We start from the raw sequence: 20,582 nt of genomic DNA on the forward strand, positions 1-20,582 counted from the left end.
CCTCCTACTTCTTGTATCCAAGTTTTGAGTGAAAACTTCAGAGGACATTATCTATTTTGGATAGATCAGAGATGATGTATTACATGTGGATTACCAAACACATACATAGTTAGTGTAGTATGTTGTGTGTGTGTGTGTGTGTGTGTTGTGTTGTGTTGTGTGTGTGGTTGTGTTGTGTTGTGTGTGTGTGTGTGTGTGTGGTGTGTGTGTGTGTGTGTGTCTATGTGTGTGTGTGTGTGTGTGTGTGTGTGTTGTGTTGTGTTGTGTGTGTGTGTGTGGGGGGTTGTGTTGTGTTGTGTTGTGTGTGTTGTGTGTGTGTGTGTGTGTGTGTGTGTGAGAGTGTGTGTGTGTGTGTGTTTGAGCACTCTCCATTAGTGTTTAGTAATCTTACCTCTGCAGACATCCATCAGCCTCTGAGTGCTGCTGATCTGAGTAGAGCACAGCAGGGAGTCCAGTCTGTACAGTAGAAGCAAATCTGACAGCCAACACACATGCACGCTCACACACACAGGCAACATGGATGAATATACACAAACACACACACACACACACACTCACACACTCGCACGCACGCACGCATGCATGCATGCAGGCAGGCATGAAATCACACCAACTCCCCCTCTGTCTGTGTGCGCTAAACTCACTTCCCTGACCCAGGAGATTCCATTACATTAGTGATAAACACACCCCGTTACCCAGCAACAACATGCATGGCCTATTTTAAACTCTATTTGCATGTCTGAGTTGCTCTGCTTCCAGAAATTGAATTCCTCTCCTGGCTGAAAAACCATGGCTGAAGGAAAAACAAATACATGTCCTCCGACATGTGACCAACCTGCTATGGAGCCCAGCTATAGCAGCAAGTCCTTCGGTCTGAAGAAATGTTACTCACCATCAGTAGGGTTGTCCCCATATTAGAGATGCAGAGTTCTCCTCTTTTATATACCTACTTACTGAATTAAGGATCTGGCTCCAGAATACCATGGGTATTGGAGAGGACATGAAAAATTAAGGCTTTTAAAAGACTTAAAGGAATTAAAGAAAAAAAATTATGCCCCTTTTGCATTTGTAATGATCACTACGTAACTATGAAAGAATCATGTTTTTCCTCCACTAATTGGCCCTAGCAGTGAAATGGGATGTAAAAGGCACTATGCTTAGTGTGTGTGTGTGTGTGTGTGTGTGTGTGTGTGTGTGTGTGTGTGTGTTTGTTTGTGTGAGTGTATGGGAGAGAATGTGTGTGCGTGTGCACATGCCTGTGCGTGAGAGAGAAAGTGTGTGTGTGTGTGTGTGTGTGTTTTTGCTATGCTTTGAGATATCTGTCACTATGGCCACCATCTGTAGATTCTATGTAGCCTTCCTATCGCAATGATTCCTAAACCTGTTGTCCCTTGAGGACAATGTTATCATCAGTTCCTATTGCCATTGACCGCAACATGCCTTGACATTGACTGACACACACACACACACACACACACTCACACACACACACACACACACACACACACACACACACACACACACACACACACACACACTAAAGACCCAGCAGAGCATGTCATGGACCTCCAGAGTACAAGCCCCTCAGCCATCCAGCTTTTGTATAAACCCCCATCCCCACACACACACACACACTCACACACACACACACACACACACTCACACAGTGTTATTATATCAACACAAAGACCCACAGCACTCTCTTGTCTGTAGAAAGGCACCATTAAAGAGAGGTTTCAAGAGTAGCTACTCTCCTATCAATAGACGGTAGACCTTTAAAGAATCAAGGCCCTTTCAATGTAGGGCAAGTCAGCAGTTTCTTTTCCTTTGATCGACACACACTCACTCATTCACTCACTCACTCGCGAACACACACACACACACACACACACACACACACACACACACACACACACACACACACACACACACACACACACACACACACACACACACACACACACACACACACACACACACACCGTTTGTGAAAGGCTATACACTCTATCTGGGGGAATTGCATCCTTGACTGCCTTAGTGGTCCATCAGTATGTTATTAATGGTCGCTGCACCTGTTGTATTTGTGGCTTATGGTGTTGACAGAAGCAGTGGTTTTGTTGAGTTGAACTAGTACCTCGTTTGGACGACAGTGTTGAAGTAGGCTATTGTAGTTGTAGTTGTACATTGGTTGTTTTTGTGTGCAATATGTACACATTTTTGTCAAAATAAGCAGGTTGGCCTCATGTACTGTAACGGGGGTGATATTGTGGTGAGGAACTCCTTTGAGCTTCTTGAACGAAATGCTAAGGCTTTAGCTCAATGTGGTAACAGTCTTCAGTTAGACCAGTCAGCAGTTTCTTTGCTTTTGATTGACACACACACACACACACACAGACACAGACACACACACACACACACACACACACACACACACACACACACCATAACCTTCACACACATACACACACACCGATGTGCACCATAGACTTAGATGTGTAGGCCTTTATGATATCCATCGACCTTCCCGTCCTTCTATAAGGTGGAAACACTAAGGTCATATACCATCTGGCCTAATTGAAAATGTTCAGCCCACGCTCTATTGATGCTGAGCCACACAAATCAGCATTTTCTACTTGTCTTCAGGATCTGCACAATTGAAGACTGTTAGCAGTCAAAGATGCAATTCCCCCAATCAAAGAGTGTATAGCCTTTCACAAACTGTGTGTGTGTGTGAAGGTTATGGTGTGTGGTGGTGTGTATGAACCTGTGCATGGTGAGCCATTTAATGATGAGATTATTGCGGTCATCAGGCTTATCAAAGTGCTGACTCCTGGTATAGCCAATAACCACTCATATGGAGCCCCCCCCCAACTCACCTTTACCAATTAACTGCAACTTAATTAAGCTCTCAACCAAACCTACTGTTGACATGACTCACTGATGGAGGAGGTTGGTTGAGGGTGAGGAGAGAGGAGAGAGGAGAGAGGAGAGAGGAGAGAGAGAGAGAGGAGAGAGAGGAGAGAAGAGAGAGGAGAGAGGAGAGAGGAGAGAGAGGAGAGAGAGAGAGAGCCCCCATCTCCCTCTAGTGGTGAGTGTATGTAATACTCTCCTTTATCCCACCGTGGAGCTCTCACCTGAGGAGAGATCCTTCATCTCAGTAGTCTAATGTTCCTTCCGCTCCTCATTGCCCCCCCTTCTTCTGTGCCGATCACAACAATCTGGACTGAAATGCTTGAGTCTCACTTGATTACTTCCATCTACCCAGTGTTTTTACATTTGTGAGATGAAGGAGAGGAGAGGTAGCCTCTTTAGACTGTTGGGAGGCAGCCGATAAGGCTGTCATGGAGGGTGCCGAGCGTTTATTAGGATGAAGGTGAGATGATACGTATGTGGTATTCTCATCTCTGTGAGGTCATGCTCTGTGAGGTCATCTGTCCTTCTACCCTCTACCTGTGATTTATCCACCAACTATGGGAATTGTCTTAGAGCCTTCGACTCATAAAAGTGAAGATATATCAAATATGGTCATTTAGAAGACGCTTTCATCCTAGGAACTTGGAGTAATTAACACAATGTAGTACATGGCTCATGCGAGATTCAACCCCATAACTCCTGCGCAGCAGATTTTATGCTATAACCAACCGAGCTATCTGAATGACCAGAACGAAAACTGTGTTTATGAGTTTAAAAAAGGCAGATGGACATTTGAGTTTTTTTTTTTTTTTATCATCTTAGATGGAGAAAGGTTAAGTACTAAGATTAATTCTTTCAGACGACTGGCTAGGTAAAACTACTTTTCCCCCAGAGCTATTCATCTCTCTGACCCCTAAACATGAATACTAAGATTCTCTAAGGATACTCCAAGATGAATACTCCTGTCCTCTTTTGCTATAAGGCTGCCATTAGCCCATCCTCTAATGCCCCTTGCACTCTGTGTAAATGGACTCTCCCATTGTGTGACATCCCCGTCACAATGGGCCACTCTCATTAGCCTTTCATTGTGCTAGCCCAACCACGCTAATCTTGTCCACTCCGCGTCTCTCTGTCACTTCATGTTTTCTCACTCTGTTCGATGAGGGGTGGGGCGGGGCGCATTGGGGTCAAGGTACCCGGTTGTCTATGCCACGACATGCACTCCTTGTTTGGCAGCATTTGACATTCTGCTGTGTAAAAAGACCAGAACTGGTTCGGCAATCAGAATGCTATTTGTAGTAAAGCTGAGATAAAGTATACACTACAATGATTGGTTTGTGGTGCAAGGAATGTTCCTGTTACTGTATTGTGGCAGCCCTGATCTTAACATTTCATGGCTACCACATAGTGTCTGTCTGTGCAACTTATTGTCAAACATCACCCCACGTCACATTTTTGGGGTGAGACTTTTTTGGAGGGATAGGAGGTGAGGGATGGAAAAGGCATTTTAGACAAGTAAAATTCAATTTAGCGTAACCTCCTGGTTGGCTCACTAACTAGCTCTCTGTCACACAAGCATGGTGCGGCCGGAGAGTGAGGGGGGTTGCCAAGGCAACCAGGCGACTTGGTTAATGGGCAGAAAAGTGAGCATGATTCCAAACGGATGATATTCCCCCCCCCACACCTATTTTTTCCCCCTTTTTCTTTCCTTTCATTACCCTGTGCACTGCAATCTGCCATCTGTTATAGATTAGAAGCCACTGTCATTGTGGAGACGGTTTATGTCGTGTATGCCAGCCTGGCCAACCGAAAGAAGAGTAGCAGGTGTGGCAGTGCCAGTTAGGCGAAGTGGCCCCGATTTTCCTCCCTGCAATAAGCATGCCTATATTATTGTATTCTATGCTGGGCAAAAAACCCATATATAATACTTTTATAAAAATAAAGTATTATAAAATCCAACGTAATCCACATGCCCTATGTTTCGCGTTCTTTAGAAGATACTAGGCTTGAAGGTTGTGCTCTACAGAGGTGAATGCGGCACATTTATATTTTTGGTATTTAGCAGAAGCCTTTATCCAAAGTGACTTTTGTAATTTGTTGAATCATCTGTCCATCAGTCATCATAAGAGAAAATAATGACTGCTATGACCAGGGACCAATGCTAGAAGAAGGAAGTTTTTATTTTATTTAATTTTTTAATTTTTACATTTATAGTAGAGAAACTGTACAGGGGGTAGTCGGGATGAGGAGGTCTTTAGGAGGGACAGTTGTAAGATATAGCCTGAAGAGATGGGTCTTCAATCTACGGCAGAAGACAGGTAGTGACTAGGGCTGCACGATTTGGGCAAAAAATCGAATTGCGATTATTTGGACAGATATCGCGATTGCGATTAATTTGCGATTATTTATTTTTTTAATAGCAAAAAAAATAAAAAAAAATAAAAAGGGACTTTTTGTAAAGTGTGGCCATATCTCCGGCTAGGAAGGTCGTATCAACGTGCAGTTTGTTTGTACGTCTTCAGGGGACTTAGAGGCTCCCTCCTCTAGCACCCCCACAGCCCGAGCTACGAGTGAAAGAACTAAACTTACATTGGGTTGCTTTAAAGTTGGGTTGCTTTAAAATCAAGCTTCAGATTAAAACATGTGATGGAGCATTACTAACCTGACTCAGGTGGTTTGTTTCACACAACCATCTAGGAAAGCTTAATTGGAAGCTGTTTGGAAAAGGGCAGGTACTTTCAAAAAATACTTGGCAGGTGATTGGATGAATCTATCTATCACCTATTTTCAGAGAGCATTACCACATGATACCATCAAACTATTAACTGCTCTAATTCTAATGCAAGGATGAGAACTTAAAATATATGAATTGGGACAACATATTTATTTATGTTTTTTTTAAACAGCAACACCATTTTGTTTCTCTCAACAAGTGTCTTTTTTTTTTGACGTTCATTGACGTTGAATCCGACGCGCTGTATGACGTATCCCATACGGGTAGTGGTGTTTCTCAACCCTCTCCTCGGGGCGCCCCAGCCGCTCCACATATTTGATCTGTTCCACCACCAGCACACCTGATTCAACTAATCAAGTCCAAAGCAATTATGATTTGGACTTGATTAGTTGAATCAGGTGTGCTGGTGGTGGAACAGATCAAATATGTGGAGCGGCTGGGGCGCCCCGAGGAGAGGGTTGAGAAACACATAGTGAGTTGGACTTGTGATCGGAAGGTTGTGAGTTCAAATCCCGCCTGAAACCACACCACTACTAGTGTGCCCTTGAGTAAGGCACTTAGCCCTCAGTTACTCCAGGGGGAATGTCCCTGTAATTCGTAATTGTAAATCGCTTTGGATTAAAAAAGCGTCTGCTAAATGGCAAAAATAAAAAAAAATAAAATCGCAGGCAAATCGCAGGCTTTGCGATTAGCTAATCGCGTCATTTCAAATCGCGATTTCGATTTAAAATCGATTAATCGTGCAGCCCTAGTAGTGACTCTGCAGTCCTGACAGCAGTGGGCAGCTCGTTCCACCAGTGGGGCGCCAGAACAGTGAAAAGTCGTGACCGAGTAGTGTGACTGCTGCATCCACGTAGAGGTGGCGGTGCCAGCCTCTGAATGGATTTGCTTACTCTCAATTACTAGATTGTAAAGACCAAAACAAACAAACATTGGGGATTGTAATTCGTTGAGACAGGATTGACCCAATCCGTTTATGGTTTTAACGGTCAATTGAACCTCCCCTCCGTTCCGTCAATACTTTTCTGACTCTGTGTGTGTGTGTGTGTGTGTGTGTGTGTGTGTGTGTGTGTGTGTGTGTGCGCGCGCGTGGCATGGCTATCGACAAGGTCTGGGCTAACCTAGGCCCTACTCAAATGATGCCCAAGCTAATGAGCGCTCATATGGCTCCTACGTTCTGCATTGTGTGTCATTCCACCCAATGTTAAAGGTGAACATGTGTGGATCTAATACACCTAGCTATGGCTATGTTAAAGCTGTTAAAGCTGGCTATGTTAAAACAGACCCTCTCCTTTGCATCTTCCCAGACCCAGACATTGACGCTGCAGCGACCATGTTGCTATTGGATACACCTGACTTCTCTGTGTCCTGTAAGTCCTGCGGGAAGCACCGTGTAGTAGATGGACAGGCACTAACCGCTCCAGAATATGACCTGTCTGTCAATCAAATTATAGAATCAAATTATAGAATCATAATGACCAATTAAGCAAGTGAGTGATAATAAATCAACTAATGGAAATTACAATTAATATGAGTGATTTGATATCCTAATGGCTTTGTGGTGCTCTCTCTCACTCTCTCTCTCTCTCTCTCTCTCTCTCTCTCTCTCTCTCTCTCTCTCTCTCTCTCTCTCTCTCTCTCGCCCTTTACCTCCCTCTCTTCTTAATGTACTGCTTCTCTCTGACTCAATCTGTTGTTCAGATTGTCCTGTCTTTCCACTGGGCTGATTCAGGGCTTCTTGGAAGATCTATGGAAATGACAAAAAAAAAAAAAAAAAAATGTGTCTGTGAGTCTGTTCCACTTACTTTCCATGGTGTCCCCTCTCTGTTTACAAACTAATCTGTCTCTCCCCAAACTTTATAAAACCCCTCTTCATAGAAAGGCTGCACCAAGAATTATCTGACCATGAACAGAACTCTTTCTCTCTTGGTTTCCTGTGTGTGTGTGTGTGTGTTGGGGGGGGGCGTAGTGAGTGTATGTGGGGGGGTGTGTAGGTTATACGTGTGTGTGTGTGTGTGTGTGTGGCCATAGCTAACTAATTCTCTTGGTTTCCTGTGTGTCTGTGTTTGTGTGTGTATGTATTTTATTGACCTTCCCTCTCTCTCTCTTCAGTCCCTCAGGGAGTGATCCAGAATGGAGCTAGGATGATGAGTCAGGGCCTTTTCCCAGGAATCCCACCACTTCCCATTAACCCCCTCGGCAGCAGGACGGCCGCAGTCAGGTCAGCATACTTGCTTTCACACACACACACACACACACACACACACACACCCACACACACACACACACACACATACACACACAATCCAGACCTCTAGTGCAGATATCTGCTGCGTTAACAACAGCAGTTACAGTGGGTGACACCCACACTCACAGAAACACACACATCCGCATTCACACTTGAATGCACACACTGTCAACATGTCTGTCAACATGAGTGTGGACTTCCTCCCTCTACCCCTATCCTAACCACTGTGTGTGTACATTACATATTGGAGTGTGATGATGAATAATTGATTGCATGAGAGCCGTAACAGCACTGCATGGGACTGTGGGTGGAAGCAACGGTTTCTGGGATTGCACCAGCGTAGGGAACACACTGTACAAGCAATGGGGAGAGGGCCGTTTGTACCAAAAAACTGCCTGTTCAGACAGGACAAACACGTGTGCATGCACACACACACACACACACACACACACACACACACACACACACACAGGTGGGGACAGGATGTTGTTGCCTTGGGCTATGCAGGTGTGAGCAGGTGTTTGCCTCACCTGAAAACAAGAGTTCTTCCACCTGAGCTATGCTTGAATGGATGCTGTAGATCAAACCGCACCCCAGGATAAGTGTAGGGCAGGGACACAGCTTACAGCTGGACATAGAGACAGCCTAGATACTGGTGCAATATGTTGCGACAAAGAAGACAGACCTACAGTGGGATGCAAAAATGTGGGCACCCCTAGTCAAAATGCCTTTTACAATGAACATCTAAGTGAAAAGAAGCAAACCTAACCTCTAAATGGTACAAAGTTAAACATGACACATTTCATCACATTTTACTTTTTACAGTTTCAAAATAATAAAACAAGGAAAAAGGCCTTGTGCAAAACTTGCAGGGAACCCTGTCAGCTAGTACTTAAGTTTAGTTACTAGTGTAACTCCTCCTCGGGCAACTATAACAGCTTGCATACACTTCCTGTAGCCAGCTAAGAGTCTTTCAATTCTTGTTTGGGGAATTTTTCTCCATTCTTCCTGGCAGAACACCAATAGCTCAGAAATATTCTTCGGCCTTCTTGCATGCACGGCATGTTTGAGATCTCTCCACAGATGTTCAATAATATTCAAGTCTGGGGACTGTGATGACCATTCCAGAACCTTCATCCGTCTTTCCTGGAGGTACTTCATGGTTGATTTTCAGGTATGCTTCGAGTCATTGTCTTGCTGGAATACCCAACCTCTCTTCAACTTCAATTTCTGGACTGACCTTCGAACATTAGCCTCTAGAATGTCTTGATATTTGGTGGAATCCATTCTTCCTTCCACCCGCACAATATTGCCTGTGCCCCCAGCTGCTACACCATCCCAAAGCATAATGGATCTATCTCCATGCTTAACAGTTGGCACGGTGTTCTTCTCTCCAAATGCTTCACCCTTTCTTCTCCAAACATACCTTCTTTGGCTGTGGCCAAAAAGTAACATTTTAGTTTCATCAGTCCAAAGCACATTGTTCCAATAGGCTTCAGGTTTCACAAGGTTTTCTTTTGCATACTTCAGAGCTTAATTTTGTGTTGAGGTCGTAGGAAAGGGTTCCTTCTGGCAACTCTGCCATGTAGGTCTTTGTTGTTTAAGGTACGCTGTATTGTTCTCCTGTGAACAACGAGACCAGTGTCTGCTACTCTTTTTTGCAGCTCTTTTGCAGTGATGTGTGGGTCCTTCTGAGCATTTCTCCCCAGATCTCAGGCCATTCTATCTGATATTTGTCTTGGTCTTCCAGATCTTGCCTTGACTCCAATTGTTCCATTTATTGAACATTTTCTGATGATGTTTCTGACAGTGGAAATGGGTAGTTTGAAACGTTGCAAGAGTTTTTGTAGCCTTCTCCTTGATGGTTGAAGTGAACTATCTTGATTCTGACATCCTTGGACAACTGTTAGAGGAACGTATGGTTTTTAACACCAGACACAACAGCCACCGCAGTCGGATACTTTAGAAGCCTTGGAGTTACTTCAGAATATATAGTTCAACCCTGGAATTATATTCACCTGACTCATTGAAGCCCTAATGAGTAAATCACATTGGTCTGGGCCTTAGTAATCATCTTCTCAAAAGGTAACAAAGACTTTTGCACAGGGCCCTTTCCCATTTTTATCATTTAAAAACTCAGAAACGCAGAACGGTGTCATGTTTAACTTTGTAGCATTTAGTGTTCTGGTTTGCCTTCAATCACTTGGAGATTAATTGTAACTGACATTTGCCCACATTTTTGCACTCCACTGTAAATAGACACATAAACATGCTCTATTTTGCTTTCTCTCTCTCTCTCTCCCCCCTCTCTTTCACACAATCGCTCTTCTCTCTCTCTCCCCTATTCTCTCCCTCGCATTACCTCTATGCTCCTACACACACACCCACACACCCACACACAGAGTAGAGGGTGACCCGCTCATCGAGAGAGTGAGTGACACTGCATTTAGACATGAATAATTGAGCAGAGTTTTCTTTGCCTGCTGTTCGTACTACTCTTATAATTCATGAGCTCTAACAGCACGAAGCAGACAGGATGGCCAAAAGCACTCAGGTTTGAGCTTTTAAACATGCCCGAACACCAGGATTTGTCAAGAATCTGCAAGACATGATGTGGGATGAAGGCACACCCTCCATTGGCATACTCATTTGACTATAATTAGCATGGAAGAAGGAAAAGGCTTAACTAAACAAATTGAATGGCTTATACAGAAAAAACATAATCCATATGAATGTATATTATAATCATTATTATGATAATTATATATGATGCCTTTTACTTGTATGGCACTTTTTCAGAGCCCAAGGGCAAGATTTCCTTATTTTTTATTTTTTTATTCCACTTAACCATTTACTGCATAACAGTTTTCCAGTAGAACATGACATAGATATTTAATTGTCACTGGTTTGAATTCTATTTAGTTGAATTTAATTGAATTTACATTGAAAATCAAAACATGTACAAACAGTATATTAAACCATTGGACAGCTGAATCATATGATAAGCCCCATAGCGTTGTTCAGATCCCTACTCCAGTTTCTAGTGCCACTTCGGTTTGTTGCCTAATTCAATTAACCAATGATAAGAAGTAGCGATTGTAGTTAGTGTGGCTGTGTGTTTCTGGTTTATTAACTGCCAACTGAACCTTGTCTGTCTGTAAACATGCCAACTACCTATGTCAAATGTGTGGAACAGTGTAGTACATGTGACATTCTGTGTCAGTTAACATGTTAGGCATGTCTCCTGTATCTTTCTCCCTTGTATATTTGTTCTTGCATTGAGTCTCTCTCTAGTTGATGCGGTGTGTGTTGCTGAGTGTGTATCTAAACGTGTGTGTGTGTGTTTATATCCTTATCCCCTTCAATTTTTCTTTTTCCTGTTCTGTCTTGTTGATTTAGTGTGCACCTCTACATGTGGGTCTGTATACCTAAATATCCTCTCTCTCTCTCTCTCTTCCTCTCTCAAGGTCAGTGTTGGTGGGTTGTCGGAAGCGCAGTGACAGTGAGCCCTCCTGCGACTCCCCATTGGTCAGCAGCGACCCCAAGGAAGACCACACTTACAGCACGGCCCAATCAGACGATGCCAGTGACTCCAGTCTCAATGGCAACGGGGGCAGCGACACTGAGGACGATGACAAGAGCAAGATCAAGAAAGAGCCCAGGGATTGGCCCATAGACATAGACTCTGCATCCTGCCACACCCCCCAGCACAAGAAACGACATTACTTCCTGAAAAACAAGCAGCGAGTGGCTAGCGATACACTGCCGCTGAAAAAACGGCGTACGGAAAAACCGCCTGAGAGTGACGATGAAGAGATGAAGGAGGCGGCCGGATCGCTGCTTCACCTAGCTGGAGTCAGGGCCTGCTTGAACAATATCACCAATCGGACGGCCAAGGGGCAGAAAGAACAGAAAGAGCCCACAAAAAACTGACTTGTGATGCAAGAGAGAGACTGATAGAGTGACGATTTTAACGAAAAGAGTGAGTAAGCGAAACAAACAAAACATCGTTTTAATATAGAATTTACGATTTTTCTTTTCAGGACATCAGGTGAATTCTGAATGATTTGTGGCAATATCAAACAATCACTTTGTTTTCCTATCGTTAAAGTTAATGTTTTTGAGGGTTGACTTTTTTTTTTATTGTTTTGTTGTGTTTTGTTGAAAGGAGACTAAAGCCATAGATAAACCTTTTTTTCTGATATTCAGCTAGGTCACTGACAGGTTTCTGTTGGTCGGAAGTAAAGCGAGCGAGAGACACAAAATAAGTTAGAAAAAACACCAGAATTGGCATACTAATAGAGAATAACCTTATTATCAATGTCAGGGTCTCCTTATGCCCAGCTATGTTCAATTTGGAGTAATGCTATAGATGCATTAGAATGTATTACATGAAAATCTAATACGTTCCTGTAAAGATTTTAGCTTAGCTGCAATTACCTAACCCAACCTAGCCTAGCCGTCCCTCAACGCTCCCACAGAAAAACCAGTAGCCAATGTGTATGTGCCCTTTCTTTGTGTGTCAGTGTTGGGACGGTGCCAAAGAGGAACTCTTGGTCAGCCCAGTGATGAGGTTAGCACTTCCTTAGTTAACTGCCATGTATACCTCAGCTCACCTGTACCTTTGACCGCTAATTATTAGATTTAGCCACCGGCGCTACGTAGCATGTCAAAGCGTAAAGGACAGTGAAATTTCCCTCTTTAAGTATAACTGTATTGAGATGAAGGTCACTGGCACCTGTAGGTATTAGGATAGGCTGGGCTGTTAAATGTGGGTCCTCTCTAAATGAAAGTTAATTGAGTTAAAATGTCATGAGCTAATAATAGGCTAGCTAGATCAGAGAAGAAGATGAATGAAAATAAGTCGAAATAACCTAAAAACTGCCAGTGTCCTTTTTTTGAAAAGCAATCAATATAACTAATTGAGTTATACTCAAGTGATACAATATAGTGATATTTTCCCTGTGGCACAAAAACCTGAGTACCTTGATGGGTTTAAAAGGATGCTACAAAACCTGCCAATTTCATTTCTAGCAAGATGAATAATGATATGTCTGTGGAGTTTTTTGTGTTTGTTTTGTGTTTACTTACCTACCCTCAAGACGTAATAAAGCAATTTCATCCATTCAGGATAACACTGTATAAAAGTTAAACTAGAGTTTTTTTGTTCCCTTTCTTAATTTAAGCAATGTAGCCAGCAGGATTTTTCCAAATCGTGTTGCATGGGTTCTGTAAAGAAAAAGATAACAGTTTTTTATTCAGACAAAGTTCATGTAAGGTAAATAATGTATTTAGCATGAAGCATGAATTATTTTCATATGAATATTGATTCTAGCGAACAAAATGGTTCTGCCTCGAAGTTCTACGTCTTTAGGCGTGGAATCCTTCTCTGTTGTTTTGTCTTAATTGTATTTGATTTATTTACTTTTTCTGTCGTCCTCACTCATCCTTGTTAAGATGTGGGCCTGGAAAAGATTCATTCAAACGTTCTTCAGGAACCCGGACTGTTGGGAATTCCTGTCTGCAATATGAGGACTTAATGTTTGGGGTACAGCTACAATTGACTGCCAAATTGCTCTCTTTGTGCTCTCACTCCTTCAGTATCTCTTTATCTTTAAAAATTTGATAAAATCAGAATTCTTTAGATTTGGGATCTAGATGGCCATGCTAGAATGGAAAAAAAGGTCTGATATTGTCAAAGCTGTTGAACTATTTGCTATGATTGGGGGTTAAGAGTGGGGTTCAGGTTTAGACAGTGTATGGTATGGGTTAAGGTTCGTGCTTAAAATCACGTGTGTGATTAGAGAGCACTCTTCTTCCACTGTATGTCTGTAATTTCTAGCATGGCCAGATCGTGAGGCGTTCTGATGGGTCAATGTTCGAGTTTATGTGATAAAGGAGAAGTGTGTAGTGAGTGTCAATCTTCTGTTCCCCTCACCTCATGTCCTCTGTGCCTATTCTTCATCCACCTATTCCTTTTGTTCGGAGGTTTAGACGTCTTTGGTATTTCAGGGTCTTCCATTTAAAGTGATGTTTACCCGAGATAAGCATTTATTTTTTCTCCATTGTTTTGGTTTCTCTTTGATATCTCTTGCCATTTTTACTCTTCTTCAGGTTTCATTGTCAGTATTACTTAGGCTACCATTGACTTGTTGCACATGAAAATAAAACAAAGTAAATTATATAGTACAATAGCTAGATACACAAACGCTAGTGTATAATTATTCACATTACCCCGCCAGATTGCACTAAGATGTTAAATTAAATATATTGTCTAAGTTCAGTGCCAAAGCCTGTAATAATTTTATATTTACCTTAAATAAAATGACACACATACTTGATCCGTATGTCAGACATATGAATTTGTCAGTGAGTTGTAGCATGTCTGTCAGATACCCTTATCTATATGTCGTAATCTTATTTGTTTGTACCACACTACTTGCTGTACATTGCTTATTGAGATGTTTTGAGTTTTTGAAATTTATCATGTTTTATGTGCCCCTTAGATTTTGTTTTTTTGTTCCCATGGTGGGTTTTGCCAATAGAATGTTTGTGTGGAAAGCCACATTTTATCCGGCCAATGAGTGAGGTACCTGTCAGAATGTCATCACTTTGTCTCAGCTTGATTGGTTCACCGCCATCCCGCCTTTTCTTCATCCATTGTCACTGTTAATATGAAGAAGAATTGGTAACCCTAATGGGGTTTGGTATGCATATGCTCCTCTTAAGATCTACGTGATACTTACAAAATATAGACATGAATGTCTATTGACAAAACGTTTAAAGCCGTAATACAAACCTTTCATAGAGGGTTGAGGTGAAGGTTCCCTTTCAGAACCGCATATCTTACATACATATTACATGTACTAGTCCATATCTTAATATACATTATGAATGACTCAATTATGACTTAAACCTGAAAGAATATAACCAAAATACAAAATATATATTTTCCATTTACTGTTATTGATCAACCCAGACAGTATGTGCATAATTTTGTATTTTGAGAATCCCCTAGTTAATTTTCATAGGCATCCATAGAGCCAATGCTAATATTTGAAAATATGTTAAATCACATGTTAGTTTATCGATAATAGCCTTGATAAGTAGAACAATCTATATTGGGTGAAATATTCCTTAGATAAATTTAGAATGAATATGGAAGTTGGATTTTAACTCCCCTTTAGGTGACTGATGTGATGAGCTTCTGTCTGTCTATGTATCTTCCACTCATGAAGCCTCTGTTTATTTTTCATGGATATGAAATCCTTTGAGGGATACCGCCTTCCTGACATGACAACACTCACTACATAACTTTTCCTCTGCACATGTTATGGTGCCACGATTATTGAAACCGAAGATGCGTTCTTAAAAAAGCATAGAAATTTATCAATGAACTGTCAATACTAGCCAGGCAAATAATTACCAATAAGAGTTGAATAGTGTTTCTTTGTTTCATTGTGTTTTGTTTATACTTTTTGTTTAAATGTTCAACTGCCTTTTACTTTTTGTTTAATGTTGGATTTTTAAGACAATGAGAGGGGTGATCAATGGATCGTCAGGTAAAACATTGATGACACTAGTACTGTACACTTTCACCTGGTATTCATGGAAATTGCATGGCAATAATTGGTACTTCCCCACACTTTTTCTAAGTAATTATTATAAAATTGGCAACTACTCAGTCTTAAATGACTCTCAGTTGTGCCTAATTCAACTAATCACTTAAAAAACAAAGCGTAATGATTTGGCCACACAATCACTGTTATTGTTAAGACAGAAACACAAAGTACAAAAAGTCACCATGCAATAAAAAGTTAATAACAGGTAGATAGTGTACTCTGAAATCAGGCTACCAATCATTTACTGTGTCCTTGTTTCAAACTCATACTGTAGTCTTGACGGCATGACCTTCCAACTGATCTATTATTATGGAGACAGGTGCATTCTGTATTTCCTTGATGTGTAATCATATTGCCAAAGACAAACAACTTCATTAATTAATGTAAATATCACTTTGTCCATAACTATGATGAAAGTATGTTTGTTTTTACCTTTTGTTATGTTCCCCCCCCCCCGAAAACTCTACCATAAAGTTTCTGTGCTGTATTGTCTTCCAGTTGCAATTAAAAAAAAAAACGCATTGCAAAAAGTTATCCCAGTCGTCAAGTTCTTGAATATGTTAGCCTTTATGTACAGTATGACACACCAATGCAAACAAAAGAAATAAACCTGTGAATACTAAAGCATTTGTAATGGCAACATTTTTCTGGGAGAAGTAGTGCATTATCTGACAGAAGTGCATGGGGTATATTGGGGGCCAATATTTTTGTCCATGACTGTATGCCCTCTATCTATGTTATCTGTGCCTAACACTAATACATGTGCAGGTGAGGTAGTAAACCCGACTAGGTGCCTCACCTACTCTATCTAATACATAAGAATACATGTGCGTTATTGCTCATATACTTCTGGGAGAAAACACAACACAAAAATAACTAAACGTGTATCTTGAGGAAGTGAAAAACGACTCAGATGGTGCTCTAGAGTCTAGATGATAATGCTTAAATACATTCTGACACAAATATTCACATCAGATTTATCTGATTAGTGTGTATGTCGGCGGCAGAAGGGAGAGAGGGTGGTTTTGTGTGCACATCGTCTGAAAACACAGCGTGCCCCTGTTTGCTCGGGCCTCATAACCACAGACGTCATTGCAAGCCCTGTTTGTGTTGCGCTGTATACAGATAATAATAATAATAATAATAATAATAATAATAATTAAAATAATAACTTTTATTTGTATAGCACCTAACGTTGCAGCTCAAAGATGACACCCTGGACAGTCTTAATGACAGGACACTGCACATCTCTTTCTCTCTCAACATTTACATTTTTGGCGTACACTTTTATCCAAAGCGACTTACAACAAATACATTTGTCTAAGTAAGTGAATCGTCTATCTATCAGTCATCATAAGAAAATAAATCTATGCTAAGACCAGGAGCCTTTGGCAGTTGCAATGCAAGAAGAAGATTTATTTTTAATTTTTTTATTTACAGTAAAGAAACTGTATAGGGGGTAATGCGGATGAAGAGGTCTCTCTCTCTACCTCTTTTTCTCTCAACTAGATACTTACTGTATACACTCAAGCGCCACACCCTCTGCCAACTCTGTTGCTATGCAACGGTAGTAAAGAAAGGGAAGAAAGTGTGCATTAAGCTAGTCATTGGAACAGCTCTCTCACAGGCTGCTACTTTCATATCATATCTGCTATCTTTCTTCTTCTCTCGGTCAGATTCAGGAACTCTATATAATACACATACAGTATGGGAGTGAAATGTCAGTCATCAAATACTGTGTTTTAGTATTGACTTCAATATTTATATATTTTAATTTCGATATCAATGTGCTGGTCATATAAAACTATAACATAGAAACAAGAAGCGCCAGACAATAATGTTTCTCTAAGATCATAAACAATAATATCAATAACGCCTGTATCCTTTTCAATACTGTTGACAGGATAACAAATCCCCCAACACCCATTGCTCAGGAATTTCCCTCGACTAGTAAATGCAATGAGTTTGCATCCTTTTTTAAACAATAAAACAAAATAGATAGACTAAAAACATGGGTAGGACTTTCGGGCATTGCCCTAAACTGGTTTACAGAACAGAAGCTACTAGGCTCCATTGGCAACTTTGTGTCCAACAAAATTAAAATGACGTGGAGTTCCCCAAGGATCGATCCTTGGCTCCCTTTTATTCAATCTCTACATGCTTCCATTGGGACACATCCTAAAAAAGAACAAAATTGACTACCACAACTATGCGGATGACACTCAAATCTACATAGCCCTCTCACCGAACGACTATAGTCCGATTGACAATCTCTGTAATTGCATTGAACAAATAAATGCCTGGATGACACAAAACGTCCTCCAACTAAACAAGGAGGAAACTGAGAACTGTATTTGGTGCACCTGACAAATAATCGAAAGTCAGTGCAAAACTTGATTCAACAGGTCAGAAATCTTGGTGTAATTCTAGACTCTAGAATTACAGATAGATCTAAACTTCACCAGCCACATAAACTTGATAACGAAATCAGCATTATGTCATCTGTGATACTACTTGTCACAGGAATTGCAACGACGCAAAGAAGCATACAAACATTTAGAAATGTTGGTTTCTTTACAAAAGCCAAATCAATGAACAATGGAGAAATGCGTGCAGCGACAGACAATCTCAAGGAAATATAACCACATGATCTTGAGGAGGACTTAACACTACAACAGCCGTGCCTATTTTGCCTACTAGTAGAGCCTTTTTAGAACGTAAATCTGCTATTTACACACAGAGATCACTAGAGGGCGCTTCTTTTTTTAGCCTGCCTCCTACACAGAAAAACTGCAAAACAGCATTATACTATCCTGAAGTGATTTTGAATGTATGGATACTGGGTGGTAGAACGCACATATCTAGGAAAAGTCATGAAAGGAGGGTCCTGAAATTTGAGATTTTTTTTTACTCACAGGGGTCACCGTGACCCCTCACAGCTCTTCTAGTGTTAACAGCAGGGTTTTGCCAGTTCAGTTTAAAATTGACAATCAGTCAATCAGTCAAAGTTGTCTTTTGCACACATTTATAGACTTGTATAGTTATGTAAGGATTCTCCTGGCAAGGGGTGTTTATGATCCTTTGCCTTACATTTACATTTTTGGCATTTAGCAGACGCCTTATTCCAAAGCGACTTACAATCAATACATTTGAATACTAAGCATGTGAATCAGCAATCCCCCATTCGTTGCAGGAAGAGTAATCTAGCTCGGGCCCGGGGCCACTGATAGAAGGAAAAACCTTCTCCCTATCGCCTTCTACTAAAACTTTTTTTTTTTTTTTTTTAACTGGAGAAACTGAGAAACAGTACAAGGGGGGCAATAGAAGTTCTTAGGGACACAGTAGAGGGGAAAGCGGGTGTCTTTAGGAGACGTAGTGGTGAGGGACAGAAGATTTCGCAGGAGGAGCAGTTAAGATGTAACCTGAAGAGATGGGTCTTCAGTCTACGACGGAAGATGGGTAGTGACTCTGCCGTTCTGACAGCCGTGGGGAGCTCATTCCACCAGCGGGGAGCCAGTGTTGTGAAGAGACGTGATCGGGCAGCCCGACTGCTGTGTAGAGGAGGTGGGGCCAGTCGGCCAGCCGAGGTGGAGGAGCGGAGTGAGCGGGCAGGGGTTTGGGGGGTTACCATTTCCTTCAGGTAGGCAGGGGCTGTCCCTTTAGCTGCCTGGTAAGCAAGCACCAGGGTCTTGAATCTGATACGAGCTGCTATCGGGAGCCAGTGCAGGGTGCGAAGGAGAGGGGTGACATGCGAGTATTTGGGGAGGTTGAATACCAGCCGGGCAGCAGCATTCTGGATGAGCTGCAGAGGTCTAATGGCTGAAGCGGGGAGCCCAGCCAGGAGTGTCGTATATTTCCACACACATGCATAGATAGTATGATAGGGGGTCATGCTATTCTGTAGCCTTCATGTTTGCACCAGCGGGCACCCGGAAGGGTGACATCACAGTGACATCACAGGGGACGGCCCTCATGACCATCTAGATAAGGTGATAGGCTATGACCTGTGACTGTATTTGCATAAGAGGGCAGGGATCTAGGGGACTGGAGAAAACCAGCCAGGAAGGGAGAAAGCGGCCTCTTTTTTCACCAGGCCACAGGATCAACACGTGTATGTATAAATCTGTTTGTAACTCGGATTAAATCGTCTTAAACTCAATAATTGCTCTTTGATTCATAACCAATAAGAAATACACAACACATGGCGAGCTAGCCAGGAGACAATATAGCTTAATTTACAGTATTGTGCAAACTCTTCAATCTGACGAAGAAGGTAGGTTTTCTGCAGAGATCTCTCTCTAGTCGATTGGTGTGTTTAAAATAGACTGTAAATCTCAGATAAGTTATAGTCAAAAGAATCTTGTATAACGGTAATCTTGTTGGAATAGAAACAAACTTTTCATAATCTTTAATAAGCCTGGGTTGGTGATAAGGGCCGAATTTGGTAATTCGTTTTTTGGTGTAATATTGTGTTAAGATATTAGTTGTGGAACTAATAGATATTGTTTGTACGGTATTGGAATATCGTGTGTGTCTGTGTAAAATTCGGTAAAATTGTGTTTCAGTGAAAAACATATGAGACTCTTTGTCTGTGCGAAAGGACGCCATTGTGTAAGCGGAGCTTAGGCGCCATTTGCAGTGTCCTGTCAGAGAATCTATTCTTAGACGCCATTTTCTTTGTCCTTGAGGAAGGACACACACAGAGGCCATCTCTGTGTGGAAAACGGGAATACATTGTAGAATATTTGAATGAGATAAATAATAGTCTAACTGGATTGAAAGATAATCGTGAAGTTGTTGTGTCGTGGAAGATGGCATTATTGTGGAAAAGCAATGTTATGTTGTAAAGATTGATTTGGGAGTCCACGGCGGGTTTCCCCACAGAGGAGAAGGACAAAGACTAGCCCCTCCTTCCCCTACTCCATTTTACACGGAGGAGCTGGCGCATGCGCAATCGATACGCAAGTCGGTTGCTTGGCGCCGCCTGCTGGACAAAATACGACAAGACATTTTTAAAACATTGGCTCTCTGTAAATTGATGAAATACAACCCTCCTTCATTGATG

At 41.7% G+C, this 20,582-nt stretch overlaps 1 protein-coding gene across 2 annotated transcripts in view; it reads left to right on the forward strand.

Moving 5' to 3' along the window:
* foxn3 (forkhead box N3) overlaps positions 1 to 16,028 on the forward strand; it is an 82,689-nt gene extending 66,661 nt beyond the window's left edge. For both annotated transcript variants that reach the window (XM_080533106.1, XM_080533105.1), the window contains exons 5-6: positions 7,760 to 7,868; positions 11,363 to 16,028. In XM_080533106.1, the coding sequence (XP_080389232.1) occupies positions 7,760 to 7,868; positions 11,363 to 11,828 (575 nt within the window). In that variant the 3' untranslated portion in view covers positions 11,829 to 16,028. The remainder of the gene's footprint in view (positions 1 to 7,759; positions 7,869 to 11,362) is intronic.
* The last annotated feature ends 4,554 nt before the right edge of the window (positions 16,029 to 20,582 follow it).

The sequence above is a fragment of the Nansenia antarctica genome, assembly GCF_963989245.1.
Source record: "Nansenia antarctica genome assembly, chromosome: 1".
In the NCBI taxonomy this organism is placed as follows: domain Eukaryota; kingdom Metazoa; phylum Chordata; class Actinopteri; order Argentiniformes; family Microstomatidae; genus Nansenia; species Nansenia antarctica.